The sequence below is a fragment of the Phalaenopsis equestris genome, unplaced genomic scaffold, assembly GCF_001263595.1.
Source record: "Phalaenopsis equestris unplaced genomic scaffold, ASM126359v1 Scaffold001078, whole genome shotgun sequence".
NCBI lineage: Eukaryota > Viridiplantae > Streptophyta > Magnoliopsida > Asparagales > Orchidaceae > Phalaenopsis > Phalaenopsis equestris.
The window spans coordinates 105,341-116,047 of NW_018165517.1; the positions used below are offsets into that span (position 1 = coordinate 105,341).

General features: G+C 33.1%; 2 protein-coding genes across 3 annotated transcripts in view; one reads left to right on the forward strand and one right to left on the reverse strand.

Annotated features, from left to right (window-relative positions):
• Positions 1-133: 133 nt before the first annotated feature.
• On the reverse strand, positions 134-1,638 carry LOC110032983 (AB hydrolase superfamily protein YfhM-like). The gene is given in 5 exon segments (XM_020736798.1): positions 134-543; positions 616-884; positions 887-1,006; positions 1,091-1,308; positions 1,426-1,638. Coding segments are annotated over 5 exon segments (948 nt in total). The 5' UTR covers positions 1,517-1,638; the 3' UTR covers positions 134-293.
• Positions 1,639-3,734: 2,096 nt separating this feature from the next.
• Positions 3,735-10,707, forward strand: part of LOC110032992 (general transcription factor 3C polypeptide 6-like) — an 8,823-nt gene continuing 1,850 nt past the window's right edge. For both annotated transcript variants that reach the window (XM_020736810.1, XM_020736811.1), the window contains exons 1-2: positions 3,735-3,916; positions 7,421-7,601. In XM_020736810.1, coding sequence (XP_020592469.1) covers positions 7,482-7,601 — 120 coding nt within the window. In that variant the 5' untranslated portion in view covers positions 3,735-3,916; positions 7,421-7,481. The remainder of the gene's footprint in view (positions 3,917-7,420; positions 7,602-10,707) is intronic.

The window sequence follows — 10,707 nt, forward strand, 5'->3', positions numbered from 1 at the left end:
TATATATATAATTTAAATTTAATATATACATTTATACTATTTTGGTGCTATAAACTATGCATAAAAATATATTTCACTTTAAAATTAAAAGTTTTAAAGTAGCAATCCGAACTCTGAACTAATTCCCTGAGCCTTGGAAGCAACCAATCATCACTATATTGCAAAACACTAATTTCATTCCGGAAACCAGACAGCCAGATCTTATAAGCTGCAGAATCAACTGCATCCAATCTGGTTATTGATGGATACATAGGCAAGCAGTAACAGTAGTTCTTATATAATCCAGACGAGCTTCAAACATTTCTCTTGAGGAAATCGAGGATGATCCCGTTCACCTCTTCCGGATTCTGCTCGTGGACGAAATGCGATCCTTCCGGCAGGAATTTGAGCTCCAGATTAGGTATAAATTTTTTCTGCGTTTCACCCCTCACGTACTGTTCCATCCCCGGAAATTTGATCACGTAATCCTTCTCCCCCATTATCAGCAATGCCGGCACCTTAATCGTCGGATCCTCCGTCGTCGGCTGCTCCACCCTCAGTTGCCTGTCGAAACAATAAGCGCGGTTCGAAATTATGTGGGTTTAGGTTTAGGTTAAATGAAGTGGACATGCTCACCGATATGGGATCTGCAGCGGGAAGCGGAAGCCGGAGTTCTTGTAGAGGGCACCGTAGGCCTCGAGATCCTCCTCCGTGAACCATGGCGGGAGTGGCGTGGAAGGATCAACTAGATCCATGATTTCTTGACCTTCAGCTGCTATGGGGATCTCGCTTTTAGAAAAGAGGATGTAGATGTTCCTCACGACCGTCTTAGCGTCATGCCGACCGAAATCCGCTTCTGCTCGCCCTGGCTCCCTCCATCTATTGATGTAGAATCCCTCGGGGAGAGAGAAGCTTTCCTTGAAGCCGATCGGGGAGCGAGAGTTACCAAACCCTGGACGCGATCCGGATGCTTGACGGCGAAAGTGTAAGCTGGAAATGCTCCGAAATCTTTGCTGATTAGGAAGGCCTGCGTTCAGAGTTGCAGGTAAGATGTTTCTGTTAATTACCATACAGAGTGTTTTAGGTTTGTTTGATTTGCGAGAGAGAGCACCTTGGGGACATCGAGTGCGTCTAGAATACTGAGGAGATCATCGATGAGTTCGTCAAAAGTGGCTTTCTCGGGCTCCGGCGGTTGATCGGATAGGCCGTAGCCTCTGAAATCCGGAGCGATAGCTTGGAACCCTGCGTCGGCGACGGCTATCATCTGATACCTCCAGGTGTACCATATCTCCGGGAAGCCGTGCAGGAAGACCACCGTCCCCAGTTCCCCTGCCGTCAACCGAGATAAAAGGGAAAAAAGAAAAAAAAAAAAAACTCAGATTTATCAGAATTGGTCAAAGAAACAGTGAAATTCAGAAGAGAATGGGCGAATGTGTTCTCTCCAACCTTTTCCGATTCGGGCGATGTGAAGTTTGAGGCTTCCGATGTTGCCATGAATGAGTACGTGAGAGTGCTCGATCTTTCCCAAATCAGCCATGGCTTTCTCGTTCCTTGTGCACTGAGAGACAGTGAGGTTCGGCGATAACAATGATTAGCCTATTTCATCCGGAGAAGATGACGTAATTTCCCAGAGCACACCGCACATGGAGAAAATATTCATAGCTAATTAGCGGAGGTGCAATTAATGATATTCATTGTACTGTTTTGACATAATAATATTATTAATATTATCAATACTAATAAAAAAAATATCATTAGGAAGCACTTCATTTGAATATAAAATTTTTTCACACAAATAAAATATTCTTGCTACTGATTTTGGAAAAAAAAAATTATAATAATATTATCAATACTAATAAAAAAAATATCATTAGTAAGCACTTCATTTGAATGTAAAATTTTTTCACACAAATAAAATATTCTCGCTACTGATTTTGGAAAAAAAAATTATAAAAGAAGATCTACATGCTACGACTCAATTGTTATGCATTTATATATCTAATTTCTAAACTTAAATTTTTACATATATGCTATTATAATCATGCATGAAAATATATATTTTTTTAATTAAAATATTTAGTGATTGTTGACGGCGGTCGGCAGTGGTCAATGACGATCAGTAGCGGTTGGTGATGATTGATGGTGATCGGAGGTGGTCGACGACAGCTGACAGGATCGATGGTGGCAGAGGTAGTGTTGGATTTTAACTCATTCTCAAAACTTTAAATTCTCTCTCAAGACTCCTCCCTTCCTCCTCATGAAAGAGGTGAGATTTTATTTATAGTATTTTGAGTGTAATTAATCAGCAATATGAACCACTATGATCGAACGGTCCGGAGAGTTTCCTTCGATCAGACCACGTTTGTTTGACATTTGAGTGCTTTAATGATGTCAGAATTGAGCAATCTTGACTCGTTGGATTCTTGTCGAGACACTCGATTGATTATAGACTTGCTGGATTCGACATTGGTTTAACCTTCTAAATAAATTCAAAAAACTTTCAAAAGTTATTTAATGACTTGATTAGAGCTTGATTTAACTCGGGTTGGACAAATTTTAATAATATTGAGTTCTTCTTGTTCAAAAAACTTTCAAAAGTTATTTAATGACTTGATCTGAGCTTGATTTAACTTGGGTTGGACAAATTTTAATAATATTGAGTTCTTCTTGTTGAGCCGGTTAGTTTGACTATAAGTTTGCTGAAATCGGAGTTCTGGATGAGTTTTTATCAATGTTTGAATATTTATTGCTCAAAAAAATTTCTCTTGATCTATGTAATTCCTCGAGATTCATGAGTATGGTAGAGATCTATTGTAGATGTATCAGACATAAATGTTAAAATACATAAAAATTGTTATTGCTCAAAAAAATTTCTCTTGATCTATGTAATTTCTCGAGATTCATGTAGTATGGTAGAGATCTATTGGAGATGTATCAGACATAAATGTAAAAAAATAATGTTAAAATACATAAAAATTGGGCAGTGTGTAAATTTCGCAAAATATATACATAAAGATTTGAAATTCTTGTGCTTATAAATTTTAACATAGGTGTTAAATCTTATTTAGTTTAGATAAACTATTTGCCTATTTATTTTAAAATTTAAGAATATATATGATCATCATATCTACTTGTATTTGTGTGGATGAATTAAATCTAATGATATTTAAGTCATAATTTGAAAAAAAAAAAATATGAAAAACAATGCTAGTTTTATTAAAAACAAAATTTTGGTGCAATTTGTTAAGTTTAGTTTGCAAAAATAAAAACAATAATGGAACTAACCGTTTCTGCCAAATATAAGCCAAATATATTCGATACAAATAGCACCAAAATAGATAAGAACAAGATATCAAATTATTAAGTAAATTTTGTGATGTTATTTTAACATGATTTATGAGAAGAAATATCCAAAAGTAAATATTAAATAAAAAATATAAAAAAGTATTGAAAATCTCAAAATACATAAAAGAACGCATTTACATTAATTGATAGTTAATATTTTTTATGTATATTAATTACTTATCAAATAATAGTTTAATATTAATTAATTATTGACTATAAATTAAGAATTATATAAAATTTTTATTAAATAATGTAAAATTTTAAATATATATATTATTCAATAATTAATTATAAAATAATCATATATAAATTTATTTAATGATAATTAATTGGATAATATAACAATGAATTATTAATTAATCAATTAAAACACATCTAGACCCCATCCCTCCCTCCCTCTTCCCCTTCTCTCCACGAAACCCTCGCACCCCCTCGCTGTTAAACCCTGAACCCTAAACCCCCCTAAAGCATCGCCATCATAGCTAGCTGGGAAGGAAACGACGGGATCGCGGCTTGTAGAGACTATCCGAAACCATAAAACCTCATCTTTATCCTCCTTCCGCTCTGCTCCTATCCGAAACCATTGAGGAAGGTAATCCTGTTTGCGCCATTCTTTCTCTTCGTTCATCCCGGATTTACTAAATCAGCCGATTCACAGGATTTAGTAATCCGCCCCATGTCTATATTTAACCCCAAAGGGGCTGTTTGGCTGCAAGTAGGATTAAACTTACATAGGATGTTGGAACATGAGATAGTTGATGGCTTCATGAGTTGTAGCTATTATCGATTATTTGGAGATTTTGGTTTTATGGCTTAAGGATGGAAGTAAGATTCCCAAAGACATTGGTTGTTGTTTTGTCGGTATGCAGATGGAGAGGCACGAAATAGAAGCTAGCTTGGGTTATTTTAGTGGCTGCATAGGCCATTTTGGTAACTGTGATTTTTATGGATTGTAATCAGAGCTTGTAGTTTTTAGTTTGAGGATGTAGGGAGATTAATATTTGATAACTTCAAAATGTTTGGCGGCCTAGCTACGAGAGAAAACTGAGAGGGAGTGTTATACATCTTCATTAGTTGGGTTAACATAGAGGAAATGAGAATTAATAACATGTTTAAAGTTTTTTTATTTTTTATGTATTCAAAGTTTTATGATAGTATGTGATTTAATAATGACTTTAATGTGTTAAAATATGTTCATAAAGATAGTCTTAATGGTACATGTCTAACACCTCAAACTATTCACTCTTTGTTTAGAGATACCACCCACTTTTGCCTTGTTGCTAAGAACTTACCAAGGGTATGAGACTTGATATTGGCTAAAGCTGACAAATGAACTAATGTTATATCAATGTGATCATAACAATCATATTCAAAATACCTATGTCAGTAAAGAAGTGGCATGTATTCAAGCTAAGTGGTCGTTGTTAGCTATAAGTGTTATTGAACCACTTAAATGTCAAAACCCAATGCCCGTTCTATTATCTAATGGCTAAGTTTATAAGGTAGCTAGCTGTATGGCGCATTTGGTAGGGACAAAGCTTTTTGTGAATCAAAGTCTTCCGCAAAAATGATTTCCTTAGTTTTCTACCGCTCATTAAATGATGTTACCTTGGAAAACCAATGTTTTGCAATAAGAATACTTTGTATAAGAAGTAAATTCATCTTTCTGTTATATAGATTTGGGTTTGCATATAGATCGTGGACGATGAGTCATATATCTTGAAATTCTCTATTATCATCATAATTGATATCTTCTTTGAGCATGAGAGTGACCATCATTTTTTCTAATGACGACATCTTTAAGGATGAGAGGATCCCACCAATACTTTGAGTATGAGAGTGTTAATATTTTCAAATAAGTTTTAATAAATGTAATCCATTGTGTAAAACCTAATGTAAGGCCTTGTGGCTATTCTTGTTTTAGAGTTCTCTCTTATGATCCTATGGGATAATTAATCATTAATGGTGCTCATTAGATGCCTTGAATTATAAATATAAAATTCTTGGTGATGGAAAACATCTAGGTAATGCTTTAACTATTATGTGGTATACCTTTGAAAAAATCATTCACAACAATTCTTAATTGGAGCAGTCTAAGACTTTTTCGGAGCACAGAATCATATTGTAGTATATTTTTATTTGTTCATTATTTTTATACAAAAAAAATATTTTGTTTATTACCTTTTTTTAAAATATAATGGTTTTGATATAATTTATGGATGGCTTTCATTAAAGGATCAATAAAATATTTAACGCTCCACTTGATATAAGATTTTAATAGTGCATTGAAGTTGTGGTTATAAAAATATAGGTCATGTGATAAAATACATAAAATTTGATTTGGCTTGATAGAGTTCATACTTAACCATTTTTTGCTTTGCATGTTTCTTGGCTTATCACGATTTCTGTTCAGTTGTAGTTGGCTCCTTTTTCATTGTTTTCAACACATCAAATAAGTAGTAATTTTGCCATATCCGACTAATATATTAACAAACCCGACTCTTTCATATTAAATCTTTTGCTAGAATATGAAAAAAAAAATATTTTTTCTTGATTCGGCATGTAACATTGCATGAGCTACATCTAATATTTTGCTCACAAATACCAAGAACATAGATATGCTGAGAAACACTATTTGTGAGGTTCCAAGGGCAAAGCTTGTGCTGTGATCATTGAGGATATGAAGATGAAGATTGACAATTTTGATGGAAAAGATCTGATGTATGGGACATGCGGATTGATTACTACTTGTACTAGGAGTTTCATTGCCTCCCTTAGGAATTCAATTGAGATCCATAAACTTAGATGATTGGATATCTCTTGTATTGACTGGCTTTCGGTGTTGTGTGTCTATTACTTTGAACGTTGACTTCAACATACTACTAGAAAAGAGCATAGAAGAAATGAAAGCTTTGTTAAATATATATGAAAAGTTATATGCAATATATGTATTTGTTTTGAGAAAATTTATTAATTTTAGGGTGACAGAGGAACATAGGATCCAAATTAAATCCAATATACTCATAAATGGATATCCATCAATCTAAGAGCTTAAGCTAATGGATAAGAAGCATTGGTTATGTATTAGGAACTCAAACTCTTTATCTTTGCATTCTATGTAGGACTACTTCAACTCTCATCTCTCACACCATTTTCCATGTCATAGAGCGAGACAAAATTTATACCAATCACTATCTCGAGAGGTAGTCTAATATTACATTGAAATATACATGCTTTGTGCCTTCCAAGTGGAGCCTATCTTATCCCCAAGAGCTTGTCTTCTACCTTTAGGTCACAGTAAACTCTTTCATAAGTCACTTCACCCTTGTTTCTTAGGGAATATCCTTGAATGTGGTATCATATGATTGTTATCACTCTGAACAAAATCACAACTAAGCATCATTACCTTTAAAGCTTTGAACGCACAACCTTCTCAAGATTCAATAGTGATGACAAGCCCTCCCACCTAATTCCCCTAGTTACTTCACAGCTCTGATTGAAGTTATATTCTCTCAGTCATGCTTTCATTAAAGCTTGACCACTTGATTTTCGTAATTGAAGTTTACTGTTATGATATGCAGGGGTAATTATCTATAGAAATTTTGGATATCACTATGGGAAATTTGGTTATATCGAACTTCCTTTTTGGGGAGCATTTCAGATATCCTTATTGCCAACGCAACCAAGAGAGATCTCTCTTCATAGGCCCATAGTAGTTTAAATTTTTTTTAATCTAAAATAAATTATACTGTTTTAAACTAATATACTTGATTTGGAATGTTATCAAACTAATTTACCCGATGGTGAATCAGTGACAAGGTGGCGCTGTCTCTTTCTTTACTTTTGTTTGATTCTACAACTGTGCTCACACATTTACCTGGAGAATTGAAATCTGTTGGTTTCATCTCCCAGAAAACCCTACTAAGGATAAACAGTCGAGTTCCACCTGCACCTTGCGTCTGGGAACATTTAATGCTTATTTTTTTTCCCCATGATCTGCATTTCTCAGTTTTGTTGTTATAATAACTCGAGAAAAAGATTTATCCAAGTATCTAGCAATTTTTATTAATTTTAGTTTTTAATTCTCTTTTTGCAGGTTTTCTTTGTCACTTCTTGTTCATACATAATTGTGTTGTAAATTTAACTATTAGAAGAAAATGGAGGCCAGTTTAGAGAAATCTTACCAAGCTGAGAATGATGAGGAGTATGTTCTACTTGACCTTGAGAATGTTTGCCTGCAGGCTGATATTCCAGCCAATGCTCCTTATACTCTGTCTGTGAGTTTCTTTTGAAGCCTTAGCTAGAAAGTTATCAAATCAAATAGCAATCAACTTCCCTTAATTGCTTGAAAAACAACACTTGAAATGTTAACTTGTCTAATTTTCTATGTTTATTTTACTAATGAAATGTCTACTTTTTCTGTACTAGTTTTTTATGTCTTTAGGATTTGTAATCATGCTTGGACCTTGGAACTAGCTGGAATTTTAATTGATTTGCTTAGACTTGAGGATGGTTCTTATGAAAACATCATGAAATTAATTAGATTCTACTTGAAATTAAGTTGATATATGTATAAATAGATATACAATGTGTCTTCACACACACACACACATGAAGACACAGATATACATCTTGTGTGTGTGTGTGTATCAATTATGAACATAAATCGATCTTGTTTTATTTGACTTGAATTGAGTTTGAGTTGAAGTTAAACTTTGTAATTTTGAGTTGAGACTGGCTCACTTGAACTTAATTTGATAGGACAACCATTCTTTTTCATTTACTTCTTACAATTTCTCCAATTGCAACATCATTTGCTTGCTTCCATTGTTGCTCAAGTCATTTAAACATTCTTTTTATTTTGCAATGTCAATTATGGTGTGTATATTGATGTAGAATTAAGAACATGCCTGAAGTAATAGTTTATGGCCTTTGTTACATTAAGAAGATTATGGATTTGAATCACAGAAGTAAACTCTTTTAGTACTCTTTGTTGTTTAGTCAATTTTCTAAAGAAATGAAATGTTAAAACTTCTTACTTTAAACAGAAAAATATTTTATTACAAGGAAATATTAAATTCTTTCATTTTGTAAACAGTTGACTAACAAAATCTATTATTATTTTAAAAAGTGGGAGTATTGGCTTCTAATTGCTTGTTTACTCTTCCTTTATGGATCTCGTGATTCTTCCAAATACACTTTTATGACTGGAATATTTCTTGTGAAATTTCTTTTTCTAATGTAGTAGTCGAAGTGGCCTCTCCATCATCTGCTTGATCAGGATGTACATTTAATGTTTCCAACATGAATTAGATGTGAAACATATGTTCTTTATAAGGATACATTAAATATATCTTAATCGGAACAAACTGAGGAGGCAAGGCATGAGCACAAGATTATATGTTGTGGCTCCATTTTGCTTAGAATTTTAGAAAAGTAGAGAAAGTTGAACAAATAATGAAAATAAAAACGAGTGTTCCTTGCTCTTAATTTGTACAAAGTGTGGGGGTTTATATTGACATTTATACAGTACTTTAAAAAAGAAATAAATCAAAGCAAGTTACTCAATGCATAAAATAGGAAGAGACTGGTACCCCTATAAGGTCGTTAGTCTTCTCGATCCATGAGAAAGCAATCTAAGAGCTTCAAAGTGCTTTAATCGAAGGGCCAATGATCTTAATCTTTGTGCACTAGGAGCTTGACCTTTAATTGTATTTGAGTTCTAGTGTGCGGGGCACACACCAAGGGCCAAATCCATATGAATGGGGGGACATCAATTGCAAGTCCCATTGGCTTCAACATTGTATATTCCCTTAATTAACGATACTTTCAAAAGTGTATGATCTCCTAATTGTAGTTTACTTTTTTATATTCATATAACTTTTTTTTTTGTTGTTCTGTACCTCAAGGACTAGGAACCAGCTAATTTTTTTCTCTGTAGTCTTTTGAACAAATTGAAGATAGGTATATCCTGCCCTAAAGAGCTTCATAAGATATCATTCATATATTGTAATTTTAACTATTATTATTGAAGAAAAGGAAAACTATGCTATGGTAAGGTACTTATCTCTATTTCTTTCAAACTCAAGCACATGTGATCTTGTAATATCTTCCACTGTTTGTATGATTTGTTCTGACTGTTTGCTTGCTTGTGGATGATTTTAATGCTAAATTATAACTCGATTCTTCTAGTAACCTCTTTCAAATTCTTGAGATGAATATTGCGTAATTTTTGCATCTCTTGCAACTTCTTTGTATTCAAGTCTATTTGAGCCATATGTTGTATTAATTGAGAAAGAGCATGCTATTTTAATTATTTTGCTTATTAGTACCCATATTGTATGATGGACCTTTGTAGTTTTTGGTAGTTGAAAAACAAATTTCGTTGTAATACGTTCTTACTTCCATTTTGGAATTTCTGAGGTGTTTAGTGATCTTTGGCTTTTATTTTTGATGTGTCGTACATTTTTCTTAAAATATCCAAGCATATCTTGTTTTATTTTGACTATCATAATCTCTATTTCATAGCTTGATCATGTTGCATGCTATTTCCCGCAGTATGAGTTTCTTTAAATCTTTCACTTATGGTTGATTAATACTTACAATCTATTTTAAAATCTTAATGTCTCATTATCATCTATTTTTAGATCAAATTTCTCTTCCTTTGTCTGATTTATTCAGAAAATGTTCTTTAATTTTAATTTTTTAGATTCGAGCCTCCTTAATCTTTTATTTAAAACTAATCCTATGACAGTAATTATAAGAAGCATGTGGCTTGCATAATAATGAATATCTATATGATATCAATCTTGGTCATTCTTATGCTATGTTTGTATGCATTTATTGTCTGCTAAAACGTCTTAGATTTTGTGTTAGTCTGCAACCTTTTCCATATTTGTTTGAAGGCTAAATTTAAAAATACATCACATAATAATTTATTTAAGGAAAAATGACTTCATCAATTTTGAAATCAGACTTAATCGACCCATAGTGGGGCAGTTCGCCTCATTGCAATGTGGCTAGCCAAGTTGACTCCAAAAAGGTGGTTTGATTGTCTTATATTTTTTTAAACAATTTTTTTAGGTATATGCAGCCCAATGCTTGTAAAGTATTTTTAAATTTTTTATTATTTTTTTTTTATTAAGTATCTACAGCACAATTGTTGTAAATGTTTTTTTTTAAACTCAAAGGTCATGAGTTTAGGGTTTGATTGGGATTGCTATCTAATTATTTTGTGTTTCAGACCGCCGCCACAGTTCTGTTTGGGGAACAATTTTTTTGTTTTATAGAAATTTCTGGGGTGATAAGCTGGTTTTTTTTTCAACCTCACATGTTAAAATGTCGTGGCTGTAAGAATTTTTTTATTATATATATATATATATA